We start from the raw sequence: 27450 nt of genomic DNA, 5'->3' as shown, positions 1-27450 counted from the left end.
TGAGAAAAGTGAAGGTGGTTAAGGTACTAAGCCCCATTCTCTACACTGCTCCCCAGCCCCACCCAAGCCCTTAGATGAGCTACAGCGATTCTGAGGTTACTGCTAGATGGACTCGAGGGAAAGGACCATCAGATGCTGGAGCCTGCACCATAGGTCCTATTTAGATTTGTGGAGGGATTGTTGTTCCACCACTCAGTCATGTCCCAAGTGTTTGCGACTCCATGAACTGCAGCATGCCAGGCTTGCCTGTCCTTCACCATCTCTCGGAGGTTGCTCAAACTCATGTCCATTGTGTCAATGATGGCATCCAACCATCTTGTCCTGTCGTCCCCCTCTCAATCTTTGCCAGCATCAGGGTCTTTTCTACTGAGTCGGCTCTTCGCATCAGGTGGCAAAAGTATTGGAGCTTCAGTTTCCGCATCCGTTCTTCCAATATTTAGGGTTGATTTCCTTTACAATTGACTGGCTTGATCTCCTTGCAGAGGGGACACTAATTTTCACCTAACACAGCTCAAGCACAAGTTAGATGTAACTTTGTCAATCACATGGCAGTCTCTGTTCTAAAATCTCTGGCCAGTGTCTTCTCATACATTCAGTAGTCTCTGGGGCAGGAGTATCACTTTCTAGATGAGGGTTTGAGTTGAGCTGAGTTCAGTTCAGTCGCTCAGTCGTGTTCCACTCTGCGACCCCATGGACTGCAGCACGCCAGGCCTCCCTGTCCATCACCAACTCCCGGAGTTTACTCAAACTCCATTGAATAACATGAGGCTTAAGTAGGACCATTATCTGCTGAAGACCCCACAGCAAGGTATTAAGTGGGGTCTGCAAGTGACTCCACTTACAAACCAGAACACAAACAGACAGGACTTTTGACGAAACAGTTTTTTATTGAAAGACCGTAACACAAAAGCAAGCTGGGGAAGGTGGGGAATAAGAAGGTGGGGACCCTCCCCCAGACTCTACTCTGATTCCCATGAATATCAGGGAGGGAGAAAGGAACGCAGAAAGGAAAATAAAAGAAATCCTGAACCACCAGGCTAGACCTACTCCCGGCCCTGGATCCCAAGGCAGAGCCAAGGACCAGGGAAGGAAAGAGGGATGCTCTCCATCTGCCAGATTATCTGCCAAAGTCCACTCTGCCTGCCTTAGGCCTCCAGGAGCTTCCCCAGGAAGCGGAGGTTGAGGATCTTGAGCTGTTCGTCAAGGTCCATGCGGACAATGCCATCCTCGCCATCAATACTCAGCAGGACACCTGTGGCTTCCCGATCCTCACCCAGGATCACCTTCACCTGCAGGGGGACAACACACGGGGTCAGGAGCCACGGCAGCAGCCCGACGCCCCAGCGTCCCCTTGCCCTCCCTTACCTTGTTGTTCTTGGTGGGGGTGATTGGCTCCAGGTGTTCACTGGAGATGCTGACAACCTTCTCGCTGTCCTTCAGGTACACAGAGCACATGCCTCCCTGGGGGTGGGGACAGCCTGGTCAGCTCCCAACACAGGACTGATACTCCCCTGCCCTCAAGGGACACAGGATCAGGACTCACTCTAAGAAGTCACTTTCCCAAGGTGACATAGGGGCAGGAAAGGGGAAGGCTGGGCCTGGTTCCAAGGCCTGAGGTCTGTGGTGTAGAGGGGATGGCGGGGCAGGGTGATCAGACCAGCAAGAGAAGCATCTGCATGAAGCTAACTTAGGGCAAAAGGGAGACTGCTGCTCAGGCCCTTCACTCGTGTCCCACACTGGCCTCAGCTTCTCCCTGACACTTGCTCCTTCTCCTGGGCCCCTGTCTCAAGGATGGCCCCAAGGTCCCCGGCCTGTCCATTTAGGCTCCTGAGGCTAAATTAGGCTCTCTCCCACCTCCCTCCTTCCCACAGCCCAGTAGTGCAACCTGACCTCCCCCTGGGCTCCCAGCCCCTGATCCCGTCTCACCACACCTGATCCATCTATGACACAGCAATAAGTAAATTAATTCCCAGCGACACATCTGATCCCATCCCTGCTGAGATGCCCACCCACCAGTGTCCTCAGGACACAATCCAAGTTCTCCAGGCTGGCATGTAACCTGCTGCAGCCTCCCCTCTGGCCTCATGACTCACTTCCCCCTTGACTCTTTAAGTTCCAGCCACAGTGCATAGACTTCAACTCCCCACGTGTGCCAGGCTTTTCCTCTCCTGCAGGCTTCTGCACATGCCCCCTAGCTTCAGCGCCCTCACCCCCGCCCCGGCCATTTCCCTTGGCTTTCTCCTATTCATTCTTCAGGTCTCGACACAGACATTAACCTTCTCCCAGAAGCCCTCCTTGAACACGTATAAAGTTGGGTAAGGTGCCTCCCCAGGGTTCACATAGCTCCCCTTTCCTTCTGTGCTTCCCATATCCCAGCTCGGGCCATCAGGCTGTCTGGGGACATGTCTGTCTCCCCAATGGGAATGTGAGATCTGTGAGGGCAGGCTGGAGCTGTCTTCATCTCTAGTGTTTGTTTAATTAATTCAATTAATATGTACTCAAAGGCCAACAAAGTGTCAATCCTGCGTCAAGAAACTGGGGCTATTTAGGAAGAAAATACAGACCTGGTGATCAAAGAATCCCATATGAGTAAACTTTACGCTTTTAGGCAGCAGGTAGATAACATGAAAAAGAATTACATGAACCCGAAAGAAAGAGACCTAAGACAGCCCAGGTGTTGCTCTGAAGGATGAGTAGGAGTTAACTAGACAAAGAACGGAGGGCAGCGAGTCCTAGACAAAGGAAAGTAACGAGCAAAGGCCCTGAGGCTGAAGAGAAGTCAGTGACTAGGGAGAATGAAGGGTCGGCAAAACTGGAGCAGGGGCGCCCATGGGGCACGGGGTCTGGTGCTAAGCCAAAGCCTGGCACAGAGGAGCACTCAGTTCTAGTTACTGAACTGTCAAAAAGTAACCATACTCCTGGGTGCCAGTCACTAGATCTCCCAGGCTGATGGGGGCCATGAGCATAAAAGGCAGAACTCCCTGCCTTGTGAAGTTTTGCATGCCAAACCTTTCCACATCTATGTCTCGAGCTATAAACAGCTACTGGAAGATGTGGGTAGATAGTAAGAAAAACAAACAAACAACAACAATGAAAACCAGGACAAACCAGTACCAGAGAGACTGGGGACCCCAAAGGCGAGGATGCCTGCCCACCCTCCAGCTGGGGCCTTACTTACCGTGACGCTGCGGATGACACCCGTCTGCCCCACCACCTGTGTATCCAGGTAGGTGTCCCGCACCTTCACCTGGATGTCAGTGGTCACCCAGTCGCTGGAGTTCTGTTCAATGCCTGAGCCCGGCGTGTGCGGGTTGTAGCCACCTGGGGAAGGAGCTCCAGGTGTCATCGGACTGTAGCCAACAGGGCTTGGGCTGGGGCTGGCCTGTAGGGAAAAGGGGATGCGGTTGCTGGGAACAGGTCATTTGGCCTGGGTGTCCCTACAGGCCCAAGGCCCATCTTAGCCCAGCACACTCAAGGGCGTGTCAGTTGACCAGTACCTGATATGCCATTGGCGAGGGTGTGGGGTGGTAGCTGGCTGGGGAGTGGGTATTCTGGTAGCCTGCTGGACTTGGCGCCACCTGGTGGTAGCTCTGAGGGCTGGGGCTGGGCTGGTAGGAGCCTTGCGGAGAGGGGGCGGCATAGGGGGAGAACTGGTCTGTGTTGTACCTGCAGAGACAAGGAGCGAAGCGGTACTAGTTGGGGGCATTAGAAGGGAAGAGAAGAGACTTCCCTGGTGGTCCAGTGGTTAAGAATCCGCCTTGCAATGCAGGGGGCCTGGGTTCAATCCCTGGTCAGGGAACTAGATCCCACAGGCGACTAGTCCACATGCTGCAATGAAAGGTCCCGCATGATGCAATGCAGACCCAAGCACCAAATCAATGCTAGCAGAGGAGGCGGCGATGGCAGCGGCTGATAAGGGCTAGCCCCAATGGACTCACATGGCTGGTGTCCCTGGAGTCTGTGGGTTGTACTGTGGGTTGACCTGCGGGGACGAGGGGTCTGGGTAGCCAGGTGTTTGGGGGTTGGGGGTGCCCCCGTAGGCCTGTGGGGATGGGGTAGGCTCATCATCAAAGGCATACTCATATTCTTCCTCAGCCCTGTTGGGGAGAGAGGTCTGTTGAGAATGACTATGGTGGTCACAGCGATGTAGCGAATGCCTCCAGGACAGCACGGAACACCAGGCAAAACCAAGGCAACCTCATCCTCACAGACAGCCCATCCAGAGGCCTCTTTTCACAGGTGGGCACACTTGGGAAACAGAGATGAGGCTGCCCATCCAAGCTCATGCAACCAGCCACGTAACGACGGTCACACACTCTGTCTCCAGGCCCACGTCTTAATCCCAACTCACTACTCTGATGGGAGCTGGGGAAATGACTTTGGCTCCAGCCCCAGCAAGGCCTACCCTCCTTCACATAACCAGCCTGGGGCTGGGAGCAGAGGACTCAGGGTAGGTCACACAGACCTGACCATTCCATAGACACCCAGTGGAACCACTCATGCACACGGGCACGCACACGGGCACACACACTCAGGGAACCCTGCTCCGGTCCCAGCTCACCGTGATGGTGTATTGGGGTTGTTTGGGTCCCAGGCCCCACTCTGGGCAGGAGTGCGGCTGCCGTCATGCAAGGGCGTCTGAGAGCCATAATGTGGGGTGCGGCTGCCTGGAACGGGAGAGAGATGTGTCCATCAGTTCTGTCCTGTCTCTAGACCCCTCCACATCACCCCCATCCCTGTCTGCTGGGAGCGCTCACCATCCTGGAGGGGCGTCTGAGAGCCGTACATGGGTGTGCGGGAGCCAGAGCCGTACATGGGCGTCTGGGAGCCATACATGGGTGTCCGCCCGTAGGTTGAGGCCATGCCGCCTGGGCGCCGTGAGCCCCTGTAGACACAGAGAACAAGTAGGGTGAGCAGGGCCCTCCCACCGCCCAACAGCCTTCTTCCCAGCCCGGCCCTGGCCCGTACACGGTGGTGAGGCGCTGGCGGTCCACTGAGATGGTCTGGCAGGTGGAGTGCAGCTCCACGCGGGCAGTGGACTCTGTGGCGTCCTTCACCACACCAATGTAGCCTGGTGGGGAGGCAGGAGGTCAGCAAGCGGGCTCTCCTCCCCACGGCCCTCCCCGGGCCTCCACACAGCCCTGCAGATCACCTTTGTAGGGCCCCTGGGAGATGCGCACAGTCTGGCCGATGAGCTCATTGTCTCTCCGCCCTCGGCCCCTGCTCATGCCACCACTGCCACCACCTGGGCTGCCAAAGCCACCGCGCTGACCTGGGAAGGAAGAATGTCACTAGTCCCTGGTTCACCCCCCCACACGCTGTGCCCATAGCCAGGGTCCCTTCCAGCCCCCTCTTCGCCTGACTGCCCCCAACCTCTGGGTTAGGAGCCTCCTCTGGGGGCCCCCCACCAGAGCCCAGGGCTTTCCCTTCACAGCCCTGACCACCCTGGGCTGTCACTGTTGGCAAGGGGTTGGGGGTCGGGTCTCCCCTGGGCTGTGAGTCTTACCATCTGCAGGCTGGCCCAGAGCAGACAGTGAGTGCAGGCTGAACAACATCCCTCCTCCAGCCCCCAGACATATCCACACCCCAGATCCCCCTCACCTCCAGCACTGGGGTGCATAGGGCTGCTGATCCGGGGGCTCATAGGGGCAAAGCCTCCTACTGTGAAGTTGGTCACATCGCGAGGCTAGGGGGAGAGACAAGAAGTGAACTGGCAGCCAGGGCCTGAGTGACAGGTTCCCAGGCCCCACACATCCCATGTCTGTTGTTTGAACCTGCCCAGCAGCCATCCCTCCCTCCTTCTGGTCACAATGGCTCAATTCCCTTTAGGAAAACTGCCACCCCTATGCCACTGTGGGCCTATCAATCAAGAGGCAAGGAGTGGGACTACCATGTGGTGGTCAGGAATTTAAACCCCCGGTGACATACAAACTGCAAGCCATGGGGATTCCGCATTCCATCTGCAGGGCCCTGAGGAGACCATCTCCTGATCCCAGCTCCCCAGATTCCACATCTGATTTCCTTTTGGATACCTAGTTCTGCACAACTTCCTACAAATCCCACCTCAGGAACTGTGCTGTCCCCTGAGACATTCATGGGGTGCCCCGACCCTTCCTTCAAGTCTCTGGCTTAAATGCCACCTCCTCAAGGAGGTGAGTCTGTCCTTAGCGTCCTCTCTAAAGCAGCAACCCCCATTCGCTCTCTCTCATCTTGGTTTATACTTCACCATCAGCCCAAGTTGTGCTACACATGTGTTTATTTATCTGCTCATCTCCAGAGGAGCAGCACTAGGAGATGGGTTTTTTGTACTGCTCACTGCCGCAGCTCCAGCGTCAAACACCTAACAGGTGCTCCATAAAACTGAATGAATAAATGATTTGGTAAATAGATCAGAATCTCAAAACCCTTTTTTTTCCACAATTTGCCAAGGACCTGACACTGACATCTGCCCTCCTGTCCAAACGGACATCAAGCCCATTTGTGTCACTCCTGAGGCCAGGGAAGACCAGACAGCTGAGCCAGGTGGCCAGCAGACAGGGTGCCACCATGCCCGCCTCACCTTCGAGCCTCCTGCCAGCACCAGGTGGCGGGTCTTGCAGACAAACATGCCACCATTCTCCACCAGTTTCTTGCAGTGCAGGAAGGCGAAGCTGCGGAAGAGATGGCGAATCTCGCCTTCCCGGCCCTGGACGGGGGAAGGACAGTCAGCTCGTGGCCACGCTCTACCCCAAATCTCTCAGCTGTAACAGATGGGACAAAGCTTATACTCACCGAGTGGGGGCCGTCAATGACCTTGACAATGTCTTTCACGTGGATATTATTCTGTTCTGAGTCCAGGGCCACGGCAAAGCGGTTGTCTTTCTTCCGGGTCACAGCCTGGTGCCTGACAGTCACCACCTTCCCATACATGTTCAGCACCTATGGAGGGACGGGAGGGGATACCGAGTGGCTGAGAGTGGAAAGGCGTCATGTGGGGCAGGGCTTCCCTGCAGTGGGATGGTTCTTCCTATGGGAGACTGTCCCAAGCTCTGCAGGATGTCTAGACTCCCTGACTCTGGGGCAGGCGATGTTAGGAACCACCCCCTGGGCACCGGGTCACCCAAAAATGTCCCCGTCATTCCAAAACACCCTCTAGAAGGAGACTCCATTCTGACTAAGCATCAGGGACCTGAGATGAGCAGAGGAACAAACGTTAACATATTAGTTAATGTCTATCCATCACTCTGTGCCAGATGGGTGCTAAACTTCACACAAGATTCCACTGAGGCCTCAAATTTCCCTCTGAGGTGGGTGCTGTCACAGCTCCCATTTTAGAGGGAAAATCTCAGGCCCAGGGAGGGCAAGTTACTAGCTCAGGGTCACACAGCAGAACGTAAAAGAGCTGAGATCAGAACCCAGAGTCTGGGGTCCGAAGCATTCATACTCTTTGGCTGCCACATCCTCAGTGAAAGGGAGGAAGACACTAGCAGCACCCAGCCCTGAAGCCCAGCACCCAGTGCCCAGGTACGTATCTGACTTCAGGATTCAGTCACAGCCAGTGAAGCATATGCCGCTGCTACTTCCTTTTCACAAGGTGTGATACTGAGGCACAGAGGGGCTAACTGACAAGCACTTGCCCGACCGATGTTACACAGCGGGCCCCGCACGACAGAGCCAGGTCTGCACCCGGAGCAGTCTGGGTTCTCGGCCACCTTGCTCCGCCACCTCCCAGGATGAAGAGCTGGAGGGAGAGGAGACCCCTGCGTGCAGCACACACACCTGGAAGGTCTCCCGCTCCAGTCGCACGATGACACCCACGGTCTGGGGGTCCAGCTGCACCAGCTCCCCCCATTCGTGCTGGCCCCCGACATCCACACCTGATGCCGTCTCCGAACAGAGCTGCAGGTCCCGGGGAAGCACCTTCAGCTGTAGGAGATGGGAGTGGGTGAAGCAGGGTCCATGTGGCTCCGTGTACATCCACCCCGCTCCCAGCCCCCCACCAGCTACCTCGTGCATGGTGAGGTCAGAGAAGAGGATGACAAAGTTCTCTTCCACCCGCACGATGAGACCTGTGTCGCCCTCAAACCGACCAGCGATCACCTTCACGTGGTCCCCCATCTTGAAGTACTTGCGAAGTTCCTGGGCCGGGAACTCCAGCATGTCCTGGGGATGGGGGTGAGGACAGCGAGCAGGTTAGGGAAGTCACCACAGACCACGTGCCCACCCGCCTTCAGATTCCACTCGTATTCCCAGAAAGTTCAGGCCACAACCCACACCAGGCTCACGCCCCCAACTGGAGACCACCCTCAGCCTGCCCCAGAAACCCAGGATATCAGCCTGGACAAGCCTTAACCCTGCATAGAGATGGGCCATCCCCAAGACAGATGACACTAGACTACAGAGACCTCCTCAGACCCACCTGGAGACAGCCTCACCCTAGACACACACCACTGGGCCTGGACAAGTGTCAGACGCACCCACCCCCAAGCAAACTAAAACCAGTGACCTCAAGAATCCTCCATGGTCTCATCATGCTCTCAACCCAGCAGGTACACACGAGTGGTGCGGCCCCCACCTTGAGGTCCTCGTGCTTGGGCATGATGGTGATCTTGTTGCCGTCCACGCTGAGGATCTTGCCCTGAAGGTTGATAAGCTCGCCCTCGCACACCTCCACGTTGTCCCCGGGCTGGAAGTTGTGCTCCCGCTCCTTCCCTGCGGGGCAGACACAGGGCTAACCTGGGGGCTGCTCACCGTGGGCCGCCCTCTCCTTGGACTGGGTTACCGACCGTGACCTCATACCTGTGCTTTCAGTCACCACCTCCAGGTCGATGCCCTCTGGCTGGTCCTCAAACTTCTCCAGCTCAGACAGTGTGGGCTTCACACCCTCTGTGATCTGAGCCCCAAAACAAGAGGAAGAGAAGGAAGCAGATGAAGGTCAGAGGCACAGCCCAGCTTAACGGGCTGGAAAGATGGTGAGGTTATTCTCCTAGGGATACTCCTTTGAGGATTACCTGGGACAAACCCAGATAACCCACTGCTCTGGGGCCTGAACTGCAGGAGGGAGAAAGCTGGGCCTTCCCGCTCCCTACCACCCTTGGCACGACTCCCTCTGGGACTCTTACCACAGCAGACATGGCAAAACTCTTGAACAGAAAGCCCTTCCGGCTGTAACGGTTCCCCTCGAAGATGAGGAAGTCACCGTCAGAGGCAACGTCACCCCCCAGGGATCTGGAATTTTGTGGGGGAGAGAAGAGGGTGTTAAGAGGCTTGTTGGGCCTCAGTCTCCTCTGCTAGCAAAGGGGGAAGTGGACAGGGGATGTCTGAGCCATCCCATCCCAAACACCCGCTCTGGGTGGAAGTGACCTCTCACAAAGCCCGAAGGCCCTGCCTCAATGGCAGGGTACACTGCTCCCGCCCCTCTGCACTCTGCCGCCCCCTTCCCTGCTTTATTTTTAATGACGGCTCATTAACACCCTCTGATGAGCTCCTGTTTGATCCATCTCCCTAGAATGGCAGTTCCAGAAGGCATGAACTTAGCATCTTTTATTCACTATTTACCCTACAATAGTGCCTGGCACACGGCAGGCACTCACTCGTTGAGTACGAGCTAGACAAAGTATCAGACCACGCTAACAGTTAATAATCACACACACGTGACCTCACTGACTCCTCTCCAAAGCCCGTGGCATCAGTAATAGGACCCTCATTTTCCAGGGAAGTGAGAGAATGAGGCTCAGGGAGGGTACACGATATGGTCAAGGTGGCCAAGCCTATGAGTCTAAGAGGCAAGGTTCAAATGCAGGGGTTAGGACTCCCGAGCCTGTGCTCTAACTCTCCTGGCCTGCGTGTGCGGTGACCCACATGGGTCATGCGGGCAGGGGGACCCTCAGATCCTGCCCCATGCTGCTAGAGTGGGGAGGGAAAGCCTGTCCACTTCTCAAAAAGGGGAGTGTGCGGAGCAGGTTAGGTTCCTCCCGCCCATCATCTTCTCATGCACACGGTGCATCTAGGGAGAGGGGTTCGAGTGTGCTCAGCTGGGCAGGTCTGGGCACTGCGTCAGACCGACGGCTGCGGGGCAGGGAAAGGTCACTCTGGTTTGTTCTCAATAAGGGGATTTCCAGTTGGGGGGAGACCAGTGCTGTAAATGAGTCCAATTCAGGCATGTGAAGTATTAATCTGGCCTGGCCTAGAGGTATTAGCCCAGCCTAGCAGATCAACAGGCTCATTCTACAATCCAGCCTTTATCAGAATGAAAAAACTGTCTGTTCACATTTACGATGTGTTCCAGAGCAGGACCAGAGGGCAAGTGTCACTGGCTGCTTTTGTTGCTTCATCCTCCTCACCTACCCTCCCTGCTGGAGCCCCCAGAAGCCCTGGGATGATGGAAACCCTGGGGTGCTCCAGAGGTCCACTCAGCTGGGGAGGGGGAGAGGGACAGAGACATCCTGAGCAGAAGGGGCTCTGCACCCCATCTGAGGTGTCCAGGCATTAGGAGATCAGGAAAGAGACTATAAGGCCTGATGTGTCGACAAATCTCATTTCAATAAGTGACACCATTCCTCACACTGACTAGGTACCAAGTGCTATTTTGGGCACACACACATATTAATTCTTTTGAGTCTCAGTGCAATCCTAGGAAGCGAGGGTTACTCTCACTGATCTTTGCAGCAGAGGAAACTCTGAGGCACAGGTATGTTAAATAGCTTGGCTAAGGCTATACTGCCAAGTTAACCACTCATAAGCTAAACCTTCGACGGCTCTGGGAGCCCAGCTCTACAGGAGAATCTGCAAAGGGACATCCTACACCACAGATCTGGGCACCCGGCCCAGCCCAAGGACACTCACCTGATCTTTTCTGCATCAAACAGCCTCTGTGGGGGCCGCTTAAACTTCTTCCTTTTGGCAAACCAGTCTTTCTGTGTAGGAAAAGAGGCATGGATGGGAAGCATGCGGGACGAGGACTTGGCCACCAGCAGGGATCAAGCACGCCCTCCCCGCTCCCAGCAGCACATCCCCACAGTACCAAGCTCATGCGGGCCTTGATGCGGTCGTAGTCGATGCGTGGGATCATCTTCAGGGAGATGGTGTTTTGACTTGGCTCCACATAATCCACCTGAAAAGTCCGGTTGGGAGGTCAGCAAGGCCCCAGCCTTCCCTCCCCAGCTCCAGACACAGGGAGGGTGAGGAGATGCCAGGAAGGGCCAGGGACAGAGCATGATGAGAGGAAACGAAACTGCTGACAACTCCTCCAGATTCATTCTCTAGACTGTCTTCCCTCCAGCCTGAAATTAAGTACCCACTGACGACGTGACAGCTCCACCTGGATGTCTAAAAGATCCGTCAAACCCAGCATAACTGCAGCTAACCTCCTGATTGCCTCCAAATCTGCTCCTTTCCCCACAGGTCCCCACCATTCCTCCTTCTGCTCAGGCACACAATGTGGGAGGCACTCTTCACTCCTATCTTTCTTTTACCCCCACATCCAACCTGGAAGCAAACCTGTCAGCTCTGCCTTCAACAATTCTGACCTCTTCTCCCCCCTCTACTACTGCAACCTCGGTCCTGTCCACCATCACCTGCAACCCAGACAGCACTCTCCTCACGGATTTCCCTGCTCCTGTGGCCCCATCCTGTTTATTGCAGGGTTTCCTTAGCCAGGTGATCCTTTGTTGTGCGGGGTTGTCCCAGGCCTTGTCAGATGTTGGCAGCATCCCTGACTTCTACCCACTGAATGTTAGAATCAACTCATTTCCCAGTTAAAACCACCAGAAATGTCTCCATTCTATGTAAAAGGTCCCCTGGGGGTACCCCTGCTTGAGAATCAGTGGTCTGATCTCCATGTAGTCAGCAGAGTAATCCTATTAAAATCCAAGCTTCCCTTGGAGCCTCCCATCTTACTCCAGTAAAAGGCAAAGTTCTTGGATGGGCTACAGGCCCCCATTGCCTCCCTGAGCTCATCTCCTGCCACTCTCATCCTCGCTCACTCTGCTTCGCCCATCCTGGCTCACATGCTGCTTTCTGCCACACCTCTTTCCCGAGAACCTCACATGGCTCACTTCCTCACCATCTTCAGATCATTACCTAACATTCATCGAACACCCACAGAAGATGGTCCTCCATTTCCTGTGTGTTCGCAACAAAGTCCAGACTCTGCTTCACCTGACCTGAGTGGGTTCTGCTCTCTGACTAAATTAGAGGGCTGGAAAGGATAAAGCATAGAGAAGGGAGGCTAGAACAGAGCGCCCTGGCCTCCTCAGCTGCCCCAGCCCAGCCCCAGGCACCTGAGCGATGTCATCCTTGTAGATGCCCCGCTTCAGGCGGACCCAGGATTTGGGTTTCAGGTTGGCCACCTCCTTCACCACTTTAAGCACATCCGTCATCTCCTTGATGGGCACCATCTGCTGGTTCCAGTATCCAAGCCGCAGGTTGCCCACACCCTCGATGGCCTGCTTCACGTGGGTCTGCTTGTAGGCCTCCACGTAGATGTAACCCTTCACATGCTCCGGTGCCACTACTGATTTGATCTGCAGGGGCTGGAGGGCCAAGCCAGTGGGCAGAGACAGTGAGACATGACTGCTAGTACCAGAAACGACTGCCACCTCAGCAAGCTCTCTCCCAGGGATTTATCCCATAGAAACATGTTGTGCAATGACCCCATCACAAGGATATGCACTGCAGTTATTATCATAGAAAAAAAGCTTGCTCAGAGGTTTAATTTACACCTGCAAACACCAACTTAAAAGTCTGTTCAAATCAATAACCTAAATTTCCACCTTAAGAAAATAGAAAAGAAAGAGGAAATTAATCCCAAAGCAAGTAGAAGGAAGAAACAATAAAGATCAGACTGGAAATAAGTGAAACAGAGGTTAGAAAAACAATAGGGAAGGTGGTTGCTTGAAAAGATCAATAAATTGGACCAATCTTTAGCCAGACTGACCAAGGAAAAAAAGAGAAAAAACTCAAATTACCAAAATCAGGAATGAAAGAAAGGACACTACTACCAACCAAACTTCGAGAATTTTAAAGCATACTATGAATAACTGCATGCCAACAAATTAGAAAACCTAAATGAAATGAGTATTTCTTTTTTGTAGAAAAACATAAACTACTACAACTGACTCAAAAAGAAATAGAAAATCTTAATAGACCTATACAAGGTAACGATTTTGAACTAATAATCAAAAAACACACACGCACGCCCACCAACTCACCCAAAGCCCAGGATTAGATGGCTTCACTGGTGAAATTTATCCAACATCTAAAAATTACCCCCACTCCTTCACAAAAGCCTCCAAAAAATAGAAGGGGGACATTCCCAATCAGTCCTATGAATCCATTATTCCCCTGATACCAAAACCTAACACAGACAACATAAGAAAACTACAGACTAAATCCCCTATAAACACAGATGCAAAAACCTTTAATGAAACAGACCATCAAATCCAGCAATATATGTTCATATCGTATGTGAATTACATTTCAATTTTTTAAAAAGCAAGTAGATTGTTTCAGTATTGTTCCTAATAGCAAAAAATGGAAACAACTTTGTATTTCCTGGGCATAGAAAGATGATAAATCATGGTGCTGAGAAAAGGCTCTCTGCAGAATGATATATATATAATACCATTTTATTTTTTTAAATACCTATTAGGTATTAGATATTTTAATAATCATGTAAACATAGAAATTCAAGTTTTCATTCCATGTTTTCCTGGTTTTGACAATACACATACTCAACATGGGGCTCCCCAGGTGATGCCAGTGGTAAAGAATCTGCCTGCCAATGCAGGAGACATAAGAGACTTGGGTCCAATCCCTGGGCCGGGAAGAGCCCCTGGGGGAGGGCATGGCACCCCACTCCAGTACTCTTGCCTGGAGAATCCCAGGGACAGAGGAGCCTGGCGGGCTACAGTCCATGGGGTCACAAAGAGTCACACAACTGAAGCGACTTAACAAGCAGCACATTTTCCAGTATGCAGGGAAGATGGTCTGGAAAGACACGAGATTGTGCGTTCAGTTCCTCAGTCACGTCCGATTCTGCAACCCCATGGACTGTGGCCCGCTAGACTCCTCTGTCCATGGGATTTTCTCCTCAAGAATACTGGAGTGGGTTGCATTTCCTCCTCCAGGGGATCTTCCCAACCCAGAGATCAAACTGGCATCTCCTGTGGCTCCTGCACTGGCAAGCGGATTCTTTACCACTGAGCCACCTATGAAGCCAAGGAACACAGACCAACAATAATTACTTCTGGAAAATGGGACTCGGGTATGGAGAGATTTTGGCTTTTATGATATACATGTACCATTTGAGTCCTGTCTCAAATGAGGTTACTAGAATCTTGCCTAGGGCACAAAGCAGAAGTCTGAGCACATTTAGAATCACGATCTGCACGTCCTGCAACTGTCCACTGGCCCCACTGACACACACCCACTGCTCCGACAGGTGAAAGCAATGCCCTCGGTCTAATGCAAATCACATTCAGCGAGAAAGTTACCAGTCAGCAGGCCTTGGTTCCAAAACTAACAATTACGCCTCTGAAAACAACTGAACACGTGCTGTAGAACAAGCCCTGACTTAGAGTTGGACATGTTCAAAGATAACTTAATTCTAAAGATGCTGAGGTGAACAAGGGGCACAGAGAGGGGAAGTGGCTCGATCAAGGTCATAGAGTGAGGAAGCCACAGGGGCAGGATTCAAAACTCAACAGTCTAAAGATAGATCTGTGCCCTTCCTGCAGCATCTGCTGCCCTGCACGCAGTCAGCATTACTTCATGTCTTGCGTGCTGCATGTAAGCGAGCCCTGACGGGGCCGGGACCAGCGCTGGCACGGCCACTGCTGCACCCTCGGCATCGCTGAGCGCGGGGAGCAGCCCAGAGGAGCGGCTCAGTGGACTTTGATAACACTGAAAGAGAAGGAAGGAATTCTCCTGACAGGCCTGTTCTGTGATGCACTTGGCCACACTGCCCTAGGCTAGGACCCCCAATCAAACAGCAAGAGGGTGACAGCTGCCCACCGGGGTTGGTGAACAGGAAGAACTCACCCTCAGGCAGAAAAGGCTCAGGAAGAGAGATGGCTGACTTTCAGAGGGGTGCAGGGGCTGGGGAACCCTGCCAGAAATGCAGAGAAAATGAAAACAGCACCTCGACAGGCACAAAAGCACCTTCAACCCAGAAAGGGATCACTTTCTAGCTGAAGCAGCTCACTTTAACAGGCAGTGCAGCTCATCTGGGGTGCCTGGTACCCCTGACCCTGTTCTGTCTCTCACTCTGGGCTTTAGCCATCTCTCACCCCGAGGCTGCCTGCCTATCCGACTCACCGTGTCTGTGAACTGGTAGGCAATGAACTTGCGCATCAAGGAAATGGCTGTGGCCCGTTCCTCCCCAATCTGGAAGAATAAAGGCAGGCTTGAGAGAGACGACAAGATGGGGAATAGGACATAGGAAAGTGGGCAGGAGAGAGCAGCAAGGAAGACAGAGCCGGGGAGGGCAGGATAGGGGTATGGGATTAAGAGCTACAAACTACTATGTATAAAATAAAATAAAGCTATAAGGATACACTGCACAGCACAAGGGACAAAGCCAATATTTTATAATAACTACGAATGCAGTTATCTTTAAAAATTGCAAATCACTATGCTGTACACCTGAAATTTACATAATATTGTAGGTCAATTACACCTCAATTAAAAAAATACAGACAGACAGTGTCATTGGGCAAAAGATAAAGTAAGACAGCAGGAATTTTCCTGGCTGTCCAGTGGTTAGAAAGGACTCAGTGCTCTCACTGCCGGGGGCCTGGGTTTGATCCCTGGTTGAACTGCACAAACTACACAGTGCAGCCAAAACAAGAAAAAAATAAATAAAACAGGAGAGAGAGAAGAACAAGAGAGAAGGAGGGGTCAGAGAGCAAGAGGCACAGACGGCAAGCAAACCTGGGAGGAGACACTTAGTGAGGGAGAGGGGAGGGGGTGAAGAGGGCGGGGGAAGGAGAGAGAAGGAGGCAGAGGCAGAGGAAGAAGGACCAAGAGACTGACAGGTCAAGGCGAGCTCCCCTGACAAGGCCGCTTCGCCATTCCTCTGCCTCCCTCAGGCCGTGAGGCCAGGGCACACACCTTACATTTGACAGTCCACAGATTGGGGTCCCTGACAGGAGAGGAAAAAGAAGCCCTTTAGTAAATCTGTCTCCTCATGGGAAACATACACACCACCGCACCCACCCCTCTTCCTCTCCCTCCACATCCTCTCCCTTCTCCATCCTGCCTGCCTCATCCGCAGGCAGATGAGGGAGAGAGAAAAGCACCAACTGAGCAGGCAGAGGAAGGAGAGAGAAAAGCACCAACTTGCCATTCCCTTCTTTCCCCACCAGCCACCACTCCGTCTGTGCAACTCTGTGGCCTGATTCACTTCAGGGAGTGAGCCATGTGGGCACACCACCCCATAAAAATTCCCACCTAAGCCCTCCTGTCCCACCCTCTTACTTGACTCCTGGGAGCAGCTGCTGCTGGGTGATGTCATCCGAGAGCTCATCAGACCCTCCGTACACCCTGGAGAGAGAGGGGCAGTCAGGCAGGAAGGGCGTCTGTCAGACCCCAACCCTCCTAAGGGACCACATGCTCCCAGGCCCACCCCAGCCCAGCACACGCCCTTACGTCTCTCCCACAGATGACTTGGCGTATTTCTTCATGTAATACTCGCCCAGTTCTTCTTCGCGCTGGTCCCTGGGGTGTGTGAGAGAAAGTGAACGAGAATGGGAGGTTGAGGAGAGGAGGGTGGGCTGACCTGCCCCCAAATCTCCCCATGGAAGCCGGCCTCACCCTTCCCCATCTCAGCTCACCTCCAGAGGTTTTGCAGGCGGCGAGCCCCAGACCGGTCTTCATCCAGGACAACATTGTCGATGTTGGAGGCTGCAAAGAAATGGGCAGACAGGGTGAGTAAGGGGAGATGAAGAGCGGGGACCAGGAGAAAGCGGTGGGGGATTGGGGGTCAGAGTTGGGTCCTGGGGCAGGAGACACCTCACTGAGGAAACCCCCAACCCTCAGCCCCTCAGCATCCTGCTCCCAGTGTCCTCCTTGGGGGTGGGGCCCAGGAGCTGGGGACACCCAGTTGGCCCTAGCCACTCACAACCACTGTCTAAGCACACCCTGAACTCTACCCCATGCCACTCACGCAGCCCCTCACCCCTGCACCCCACAACACTCACACATAAACACACACATAGTTTCCCAGGCCAAATCTGGCCCCAGAACCCCCTGCCTGGGGACCCTGCATGAGTCAGAGCCCCCAGGGCTGGACAGGGGCCAGGGGTGAGGGAGGGTGCCACGGGCAGGAAGGAGGAGATGTCAGGACATGGGAGGAGGGTGGGGAATCACACTTTCAAGCTCTTACCTTCGATCTCTTCTACTTGGAGGAAGAGGTGGTGGTGGTGGTGGTGGTGGTGGTGGTGGTGGTGGTGGTGGGCGAGGGCAGACAAAGTATGAGCCAAATTATAGCAGCGAAATCAACCAATGGGTGGGGGACAGGGGGAGGGAAGGACACAAGAAGGTTGAAAATCAAAAGTAAAGGCCAGGCACTGGGTGGTTGGGGGAGAAGCCGAAATGTATGAGGCGCACAGAACGGAAAATAACAGGGGAGGGGTGGCACTGGCCCAAGAAGTGGGGGGTAGCTTGGGGTACAGCCTGCCCCCCCAACCCCCAGAAGGGATTCACTGGGGCCCTGGGATCCCAGAGTCCTCTCCCCACAGCCCCCAACCCCCCAGCTCATGGGCCTAAAAGGAAAAGGGTGCAGAGCTGGTCTCTCTGGCAAAGACAGAAAGAAGCAAGGTGAGGAGGGTGAGGGGCAGGACAGTGCGGGGGTGGGTGGGCTCTCAAGACCCTCTCAGCCACACCCCCGGCGGTCTCCGGGAGGTGGGGCCCCCCTCACCTTTCTCCAGGATGTCCTCTGCTCCATCCTCCCACTGGTCCTCATCCTCGTATTCATCATCCACATCTGAAATGGAAATGCCGAGTGGTCAGCAGTGCAGCCAGGGCAAAGGTGACCTCATCGCACCAGCTCCCAGAAGATATCTCCTCCAGGCAGTGGGTATCATGGACCCCCAGCTTCCAGATCAGGACACTGAGGCTCGGACAGGCAAGGTTCCTGCCCAAGGCCTCAGAGGTGCTTTAAGCCCCAGGGACAGTCTCATGTGTGGATCCACCTGATTCTAGAAGTTATCCCTCCCTCCCACCACCCACAGATCCATTTTAAAAACAAGATCCAAATAAGCAAGCAAAAGAGTTCCCTCCTAACTATTAAGGGAAGACTGGTACATAGCTTTTTTTTTTTTTAAGACAGGATTCATGGTTTGTTGGTTTTATTATTCTCTTACATTTCTAATAGCCAACACTTAATGTTAGGGTACCAAGTGCCCTGCCCCTCCTCTGAGTACTTGCTAGATTACTCACTGAATCTTCCTGGCCACCCTAAGGGAGGTATCACCATCTTTCTAGTTTCACAGTGAGAGATCCGAGACACAGAGAGATCATCTAACTTGTCCAAAGGCTCTCAACTGGTACCTGAGAAGCAATCTGGCTCCAGGGTCCATGCACCTAACCTCTTCGTTACATGTATTCTTTTGTATGTATCAGACACTACACTAAAAACTTAACATGACAAAAAATTCCAAAGTGTACAGAAGAGGTAAGTGTTCGGTGAGTCTCCCTCCCATTTCTAAGCCCTTTTAGTCCCCTTCCCAGATGCAACCGTGTGACCAGTTTCTGTTCTAGAGATAATCTGGCCACACATAAAAAATGCCTATAAACAGCCCCCCCCCCCCCCCGACTACTACTTTCCCTCCACACAATTTTCTAGCCCGTTGTTCTGTCTCACCCTCTTTCTTTAAGCAATAAGACGGCTCGGAGCTCTTCCACAGCGGCACACGCCTCACGCGCTACCTGATTATCGGCCCTGTAGCTCATCATGCTGTTGCTGCTTAGTTGGTAAGTCATGTCCGATTCTTTTGCAACCCCATAAACTGTATCCTGCCATGCTCCTCTGTCCATGGGACTTCCCAGGCAAGAATACTGGAGTGGACTGCCCTTTCCTTCTCCAGCGGATCTTCCTGACCCAGGGATCGAACTCGCGGCTCCTGCGTTGCAGGCAGATTCTTTACTGCTGAACCACCAGGGAAGCCCGGAGTTCATTATACCAGGCCCTAATCAAGAGTGCACACTGAAGTCACCGAACATTTGCAACTGCACACCAGACCGCAGCAAGCGTCTGTTCTCGTATCTCCATGTACCTGGGGGGGAATTCCTCAGAGGGAATTGCTCCTTCTAAGGGTCCCTGCATGGGGAATGTTAATGGGCACTGCCACAGAGCTTTCCCACAGGCAGTACCCAGTGACAGTCCCACCACCACTAAGTGGGTGTCCCTAGTGACCACCATCTGTGTCAGATGGCGTGTTATCCACTCTCTTGATCTGAGTCCATCTGCTAAGACCTTTTCTCTAAGCAAGGACTCCCTCCCCCTCAGCCTTTGAGAAAAGGCCTGAAGCTCTCTGAGAACCAGGAATACCCAGGGCATCTCCTGCCCTTCTGTTCCCTGGTTTCCTCTCTGGTAAGAGGGTCCCAAGAAAATGAGGGGTGGCGTTCCAAGTCACTCCCCTTTGCCTGGGCACAGGCAACAAGCACAGGGACAAGCATCGCTTGCACAGATGGTGGTGGGCCTATCAAGTAGTATGGCCTTTCTGGGAGCTTATGTTTGGCCAAAGGTATCAAAAAGCTTTAAAAAAATATGTATCCCCTTTGTCCAGCAGTTTGACTTAGAGATTTACCATGTAGAAAATCTGCACGGTCTATGTTAGATGAAAAAAACTGCACCTTCATTTTCACTAATCTCTAAGTATTTACATCAATTGTGAACAATGGCAACAAACCACAGCATGTCAAGCAGTGAAGTCTGGCACTTTCATAGCATAGTATAACTACAGATACCTCAAAATATTACTCACAGTCATTGCTACTTCAAAATTAGATTCTTAACAGATCCTCCATTAAACCTTGCTTTTTCAATATGCCAAAAAAAAAAGCAGCACATAATCACAGTGTTCTCCTTTTCGGCTGCACTGCACGGCATACAGAACCTCCCCAATTAGGGACTGAGCCCACACTCCCTGCAGCGCAAGTGCAGACTCTTAGCCATTAGACCACCAAAGAAATCCACGTTACAGTGTTCTTCTAATATTCAGATACCGTATTTCACCATAATTGTTTCCTTTGGAATTCTATGTACTTTTTTTTATGCATTTCACAACATGATTCTGAGAAGGGTTGGGGATTCACACTTCCATAGGCTTCAGCAGACTCTAAAAGGGGCCACAGCACAAAAAAAAGATTAAGAACCCCTAGCCCAGACAATAACTTGCATATATGTGTTTAAATATATATGAAGATATTCATGGTAATGCTGCTTACTACTGAAAATTACACACAATTTCAACGTCCACTTAGAGACTGGTTCCATAAAGCACAGTTTAGAATGGAACACTAAGCAGCCATCAGAAAAGACATATTTCTACGATGATGATGCTAACAGTTAAAATTTATTGAGGACCTGCCAAATGTTCAGAAAACTTTTCTTACATTTAACTTAATTCATTTAACCTAACCCATTTAACTTAAGCTATGTACATTACATATACCTCCACAATCGCTGAACAGAAAAGCAGTTACAGAACAGCAGATATGATGTGGGCCCACACAACGTGAATAAATAGCCACCGTTTTCTGAGGGCTTACTGCAGGCTGGCCATTACATTTTGGGCTGCCACCAACTTGATGTGCTTTACACGCTTGATCCCCCAAATCCCTGAAAATATTCCTGCTGAAGTAGGCAGATCTGCCTGCTGCCTTGCACAGAACAGTAAAGAGGCTGAGCGAGACAGGCAGCCACTTGCCCAGGGCCCCTGAGGAAAGAGCAGAGCCAGGCCAGGATCTGTCTGCCCCTGGTGCCCTGTCCAGCTGCCTACTTCTGCGTCACCTGAGCTTTTCAGGACTAGCACGGCACATCGCCAGTTTTTAAAAACATGACAACGGTATTTTAATTCTGTTTTAAAAGGATCTATCTTACAGGTTATTCAAAGGAATATTTGGGGGTAAAATTATGTATTTGAGATCTGCTTCGACACCTTCTGGTGGTGGGTGGGAGTGAGGAGGAATACACAAAGCACGTGCAGCGCTGAGCTGTTCACTACTGGTAGCACACAGGGTCCTACCGGTGAGTGTCTGACATTTACCGACGGGAAAAGTTTAACAAGTGTGATACCCTGGAGAAACAGAACCGAAGGTGGAAGTCCAGCGTCTGCTCAGCACCCGCCGGCCCTGTCACATACCAGCCTCATCCAGAATGAAGCCGCCATGGCGCGGTTTCTTGGGGGGCCGGTCGTCATCTTCCTCCTCCTCTTCCTCATCATACTCTTCCTCCTCTTCCTCCTCCTCTTCCTCCTCGGGCTCCTCCTCCTTCTCACTGCCCGCTGCACTCCGCCGCTCCTCCTCTACCTGCAGGGTGGGGGGGTTGGGGAACCAGTGTTCTGAACCCCCCAAATTCAGACACCATGCTCTCCATCCCTAAATCTGGCCTCAGCTCTGCCTGGCTGATCACCGCCCCCTCTGCTCTGTGAACACGCTCTTCCACCCTGGCCGGGCCTCCCTAGCAGCCACCCTATCTCAGTGACGGCACCACCATCCACCCAATCAGCCTCTGGGAGCCGACCTGGGCTCCCCCTCCCCTAGACCTCCTGGCTAGCCTCTGCCAGGCCTCTGAGCACTCTCTCCTCTAGGCCTGACCCGCGGTCCCTGTCCTTCTCTACACGACGACGCCCCCAGGCCATCTCGTCCACTCCCGCGGGCGTGTCACTGTGCCAATGACGCCCAGAGCTGCTTCGTCTGCACTGCTTGCCAAGGTCACGGATCACCTTCCACAGCTGTTTCTGTGCACAGACTCTGGTCCTTACCCGTAAGACTTCTCACCCCACCGACTTCTCTCTCCCTAGGGAACCGCTCTACCCTTGGCATCTGCCGCATCACTGCTGGTTTTTCTCTAACCTCTCCACCTGCTCCTCTGCAGGTTCCCCTTACTGGGCTCACCCCTCACATGCTGGTGTCAATCACCAGGGTTCAGCCAAAGGCCCACTTTCCTTCTCCCTCTATGTACTCCTCTCTCTGGCCCTTTTATCTTCCACGATCTCACTTCCTGTCTCTGTAGATGACAACCCCATCTGTCTCCAGTCCCCAACTCTTCTCCCAGAACTAGACACCCTCATGTGCCAACAGCCTCCTGGATACCTTCCCCTGATGTCCTCTGAGCCCTTCACATCCACCATGTCACGAACTGGCCTCAGGGTCTTTCCCTAGTCCCATGCTAGCCTCCTCTAGCTCCCACTAGGCACCAAACTCTTGATCTTTCTACTTTCTGAACATTATCTCTTCAATCTATCCCTTTCCCTTCCCAGAGCCCCCTAGCCTGTGCCAGAACACTGCCCTCTAAAGTTGAATCTTTGCCCCAGCCTCCTTTCCTGTCTCTTGACCTCCAATCCCCTCTTTTCATACAAATCACAAAAGGACATGATTCATACCAAACAGTGTCCCCAAACATTAACCTTTCCCTCATTAACTTCATGACTTCTCACCATCTCCAAATCAGAACAACCGATTTGGTATTTTTCTTTAAATTCACTGGAAATTTTACTGAAGAGACACTTCTTTTGCTTTTAAACATTTCAGAAGTTAAAACTAAATGTTAGCTTGTTATAAATAGGGCTTCCCTTGTGGCTTAGCTGGTAAAGAATCCACCTGCAATGTGGGAGACCTGCGTTCGACCCCTGGGTAGGGAAGATCCCCTGGAGAAAGGAAACGGCTACCCACTCCAGTATTCTGGCCTAGAGAATTCCATGGACTATCCATGGGGTTGTAAAGAGTAGACAGGACTGAGCAACTTTCACTTCACTTGTTATAAATAGAAAGTAACCATAAAATTAAAAGGAAAACAATGTTAACTAAGTTCCAACATGATTGGAACTTGCCTGTTGCCTCCTGCAGGCTAAGCCTAAAGCCTGTTCTCCCTGCCAAACACAGAGACTAGCAAATTTCAGAAAGGTGTTCAAGACACAGTAGCACTAAAGTGAAACTTTCTCCATGACCCAGTTAAAAGATAAGATATGCAAATAAAAAGGAAATTAACTGTCTTACTAAATGATTCAGTGTGGTTTCAGGTCTTATTTTTATTCCACCTAAAAGCACTTCTCATTACTCCCCACCTGGAAAGCATCTACAGTCTTGGGAAACTACGATCTAAAACATGAATCTGATCATTTAGTCCCTTGCTTAAAACAGCCAGGGCTCCCCACTGCCCTCAGGCGAAGGCCCAGCTGCCTGGTGTGTAAGTGCACATTGGGCCCACCGCCCCTCCCTCTGTGCCACCTCCCCAGGCGGCCTGGAGCCTCCTAAACGCTGGGTCCAAACCCACGGAGGCTCTTACAGCACGCTCTCCTAGCACTGTCCACCATCCGTCCTCAGCATAAAAAGCCATCTTCCTCTGCCTCTCACTCATACTTCTATCAAAATACTCTTTCAGGAAGTGATGCTTGCCCTCTCCCCACCAGGGAGAGTCAGGCACATTCTCTAGGCTCACAATCCTCTGGGCTTCCACCATCACAGCCCTGACCATGTGAGCTAGCTCCCTGAGTGAAAGGCCCAAGATAGCTCAGACACTCTTAGGTCCTCAACACCACCCAGCCCAGGGCTGGGAACAGAAGACGGCTTTAAAAATACAGCTGACCCTCAGATAACATGGGGGTTGGGACTCTGACCCTCTATGCAGTCAAAAATATACACATAACTTATTGGCAACCCTCCAACTACAGGGTGTCTCAGTATCCACCATTATAAATCTCAGGATTTAACCCATTTTGGACCTGGGGTATAATATACTATTGAAAAAAAAGACCACATATAATTGGACCCAAGCAATCCAAACCCATTTGTTCAAGGGTCAATTGTATTTGTTCAAAACAGAATTCTGACTAGCCCATAATATCCCTTATTTTAACTCAAATCAGGACCACAGCCTGATTTCCAGGAACTCTGCATCATCGCCCTGGGTCAGCTCCAGCAGTGTTCTTGCTAACCCTGGCTCCCCATTCTCTGAGGAGACAGTTCTCACTATCATCTCTGTTACCTCAGGGCTTGAACGTGCTCTGACACAGCCCATCCTCAGCATGCCCTAGAGTAACCATCGGCTTATAAACTATCTCAACCTCAACACAGGGCTCGGGAGGGAGACTGATCCTAACATAACAGGAACTCAAAGAACACTTGCTGAATGGATGAATAAGATGATCACTCAGGGACTTCCCTGGTTAAGACTCTGTGCTTCCACTGCAAGGGGTACTGGTTTAATCCCTGGTGATGGAATTACGCTGAATAATAAACCAGATAACTGCCTCAACGGTGGCTCATTATTTGCCATCTCTAGCTGTCTATCTAGGGCTTCCCTGGTGGCTCAGATAGTATAGAAACTGCCTGCAATGCAGGAGACCTGGGTTTGATCCCTGGGTCAGGAAGACTCCCTGGAGGAGGGCATGGCAACCCCTCTCTAGGATTCTTGCCTGGAGAAGGACAGAGGAGCCTAGTGGGCTACACACAGTCCATGGGGTCGCTGAGTCAGACATGACTGAAGAGACTTAGCACACACACACACACCTGTGTATTCACAGGAGCCAGTCCTTTAAGGACCATGTCAACACTTGGCTGTCTATAAAGCCCAGCCAGGGAACTTCCCTGGTGGTCCAATGGTTAAGAATCAGCCTCAAAAAAAAAAAAACAAAAACCACAAAAACGAATCAGCCTCACAAAGCAGGGCATGCAGGTTTGATCCTGGTCAGGGAACCGAGATGCCACATGCCAGGGAGCAACTGAGCCCAAGTGCAGCAACTCCTGAGCCTGCATGCGCCGGACCCTATGTGCCACAACTAGAGAGTCCACGCTCTGCAACGAGAAGCCCCCGCGAGCCACAACTAGAGAAAGCCTGTGCCACAACGAAAACCCAGCACAACTAAAATAAAAATATAAAGCCCAGTCAGACCTATCTCTGGAGGTGAGGAAAGCCTCCTGCCTTTCCTGGTGAGAGCAGGTGAGCCAGCAGGTGAGTTAAAAGACTGATGTGGAGAAAAAAAAGCCCGACGTGGTGTTAGGGAAGTGAGACCTGCACAGTACAAACCACACTGCCTCAGCCAGGCAAAGGAACTGGGGATCCTGGTCTCATTACCACCCGGCGTTAACCACAAGCTCAGTGTCTTGAAGCCATGAGTCAGAGGACCAAGGACCCAGTGAGACAGCTTGAAGGAACGGCCTTTCTTGTCATCTTCCCATTTGCCCCATTCCTATTCTGGCAAGCTAAGGACTCCTCAAAGAGCATGACAAGGATTGACAATCAAATGCCTGCAAGTGGGCAAACAGGAAACGTAAGAAAATGTGGCAGTTCAAGGGAAGCCTATGGCTCTCTCCATCCATCTGATGTTTTCCAGAACCCAGGTTATGAAATTTTCCTTTTCTTAAATTTGCATGATGACAAATGGCAATTAATATACTCTGGGAAGTAGAGAAATTCCCAGTTTTAAAGGTGGGTGTCAGGATTTCCCTTATGGTCCCGTGGTTAAGACTTCGAGCTTCCACTGCAGGGGGCACGGGTTTGATCTGTGGGCAGGGAACTAAGATCCTATACATCTTAGTTGTATGGCTAAGTTTCACTTAGCCATGTACAGTGAAAAAAAAAGGTGCGGGGGCGGGGTGCCACTTTTTGAGCAAAGAACTGCTGTGGACCTCACCTGATTTTTACATAAAACTTTTTACAAGTGTTGCAACTGACTTTAACAATAAACTGGCATTTCTGTAATCACAGTATCATCTCTTTGTCAGTCTGTAATCATTGCCTACTAAATGCAAACTCTGTGAAAGCAAAAATTTCCCTTGCTCCACTCTCCCTAACACCTAGGAAGTCTCTGGAACACAGCAGAAGGTGCTCAAATATTCATTTGTTCAACAAATGAATAAATCAAAAATAAATGAGGCTAATAGAATAAAAGAATATCTACAATCAGATATGTCCCAGGAAATGTCTGTATTTGGTTCCTAAAGACTGACATTCAACAGACCCAAAGCACAGTGATCTTTTCAAAATACTAGATCATATGCCTCCTTTGCTCAAAAACTTCACATGGCTTCACCTCACTCGGTTAAGGATAAATTCCTCACCACAGCCTTCAAGATCTGACATGATCTGGCTCCTGTTACAGCTACTCTGCTCTGATACAGGCAAACTGGACTCGTTAATTTCTGAACACCGCAGACATGCTCCCAACTTTGCACTTGCTCTTCCCCTTTATGGGAACACTCTTCCTGCATATGACATGACTCACTCCATCACCATCAAACGTCACCCTCCCAGGTGCACCGTGGTCCTACTGAAAGTTCAACCAGGACTCCCTAGTCCCCTTCTCTTCTCTACGTTTCTCCAGTGTCTTCTAGCTTAATAAATGACTAACTGATCAGCTATGTTTGTTTACCTTCACCAGAGCAAAGAAAGATTTTTTTAAAAACCTGCTTTGTTTACTGGTTTAGCCCAAGGGTTAAGAATTGTGTCTAGCATGTAGTAAACACTAAAAGTATATTTCTCCAATGACTGAGCATACCTAAAAATAAAAACTAATATTTCTTACTATAGTCAAGTCCTTCAAAAACATCACTTGCTATCTCATTGTACCTGGAATATCCAAGCCCAGCACCTGTGCTTCTGCTTGACTTGGGCTTGCCTATTTCTCTCTCTCTACCTCCCGACAATCTCTAAGTCCCCAGAGACCAGAGCTCGTCCTGATCCTCTCTAGGCTCCCATAGGAACCGTTGTGCCTTGGTCCTGTCCCCAGGCCCCATATCTCCCCCAGCGTCCCGGCCACAGACCTCGGCCTCCTCGCCGTCACTGCTGCGCTCGCTGTCCTCCTCCTCGGAGAAGTTGCTGTCCTCGCTGTCCGACATCTTCTGCTCGCAGGGAAAGACAGCGGCCTCAGCGCAACCCCCAGTTCGGAATCCCACCCCGAGCCTCAGTTTCCCCTAGGGTTCCAGGAAGAAAAATCCCTAAACGCACTTCCGGCAGCCTTGTCTGGTAACCGTGAACCCGAAAGAGAACCCCCTCCCCCACGCCACCTGCCATACCTCCTGAGCTCCTAATACAGTCTCTACGCCTCCCTGGCCTCCAACAACCCCCTGGCCTGAAACCCCGGCCTCCAACCCACTGGCTCACCGCTCTAGCGACTCTTTAGCCTTCGCTACCAGCTGCTGTTCACACGACGCCTAACTGGGATTGACGTGCTCTCTCGCGAGAATCTACCCCTTCGCCCCGCCCGCCTAACGCGAGACTCCCGAGACTCGTCCCCGATGACGTAC

General features: G+C 51.9%; 1 protein-coding gene and 1 long non-coding RNA gene across 5 annotated transcripts; both read right to left on the bottom strand.

Moving 5' to 3' along the window:
- Positions 1-867: 867 nt before the first annotated feature.
- Positions 868-27372, bottom strand: SUPT5H (SPT5 homolog, DSIF elongation factor subunit). 4 transcript variants are annotated; one of them, XM_060398070.1, is made up of 30 exons: positions 27220-27372; positions 26968-27045; positions 21348-21513; positions 17900-17965; positions 17366-17380; positions 16815-16884; positions 16630-16698; positions 16459-16524; positions 16093-16123; positions 15298-15366; positions 12261-12512; positions 11003-11092; positions 10825-10895; positions 9102-9207; positions 8779-8872; positions 8555-8691; positions 7987-8142; positions 7759-7905; positions 6772-6918; positions 6560-6685; positions 5602-5686; positions 5153-5272; positions 4969-5071; positions 4758-4885; positions 4562-4667; positions 3939-4097; positions 3498-3666; positions 3179-3382; positions 1366-1461; positions 868-1289 (listed from the first exon to the last, which is right to left on the bottom strand). In XM_060398070.1, exons 2-30 carry the CDS (start codon positions 27040-27042, stop codon positions 1146-1148), a joined length of 3267 nt encoding a protein of 1088 aa, XP_060254053.1. In that variant the 5' UTR covers positions 27043-27045; positions 27220-27372; the 3' UTR covers positions 868-1145. The 4 variants fall into 4 exon arrangements, with proteins under 4 accessions (XP_060254053.1, XP_060254052.1, XP_012045787.2 ...); XM_060398069.1 differs by having other exon boundaries at positions 27308-27372; XM_012190397.4 differs by having other exon boundaries at positions 17366-17377; positions 27308-27372.
- Positions 12513-15291, bottom strand: LOC132657689 (uncharacterized). Its single transcript, XR_009596200.1, has 2 exons — positions 15022-15291; positions 12513-14189 (listed from the first exon to the last, which is right to left on the bottom strand). It is a non-coding gene; the product is annotated as an uncharacterized LOC132657689 (long non-coding RNA).
- Positions 27373-27450: the final 78 nt, after the last annotated feature.

This window comes from Ovis aries, chromosome 14 (genome assembly GCF_016772045.2).
Source record: "Ovis aries strain OAR_USU_Benz2616 breed Rambouillet chromosome 14, ARS-UI_Ramb_v3.0, whole genome shotgun sequence".
Taxonomy (NCBI): domain Eukaryota; kingdom Metazoa; phylum Chordata; class Mammalia; order Artiodactyla; family Bovidae; genus Ovis; species Ovis aries.
This window is presented reverse-complemented; position numbering and strand designations above follow the sequence as displayed.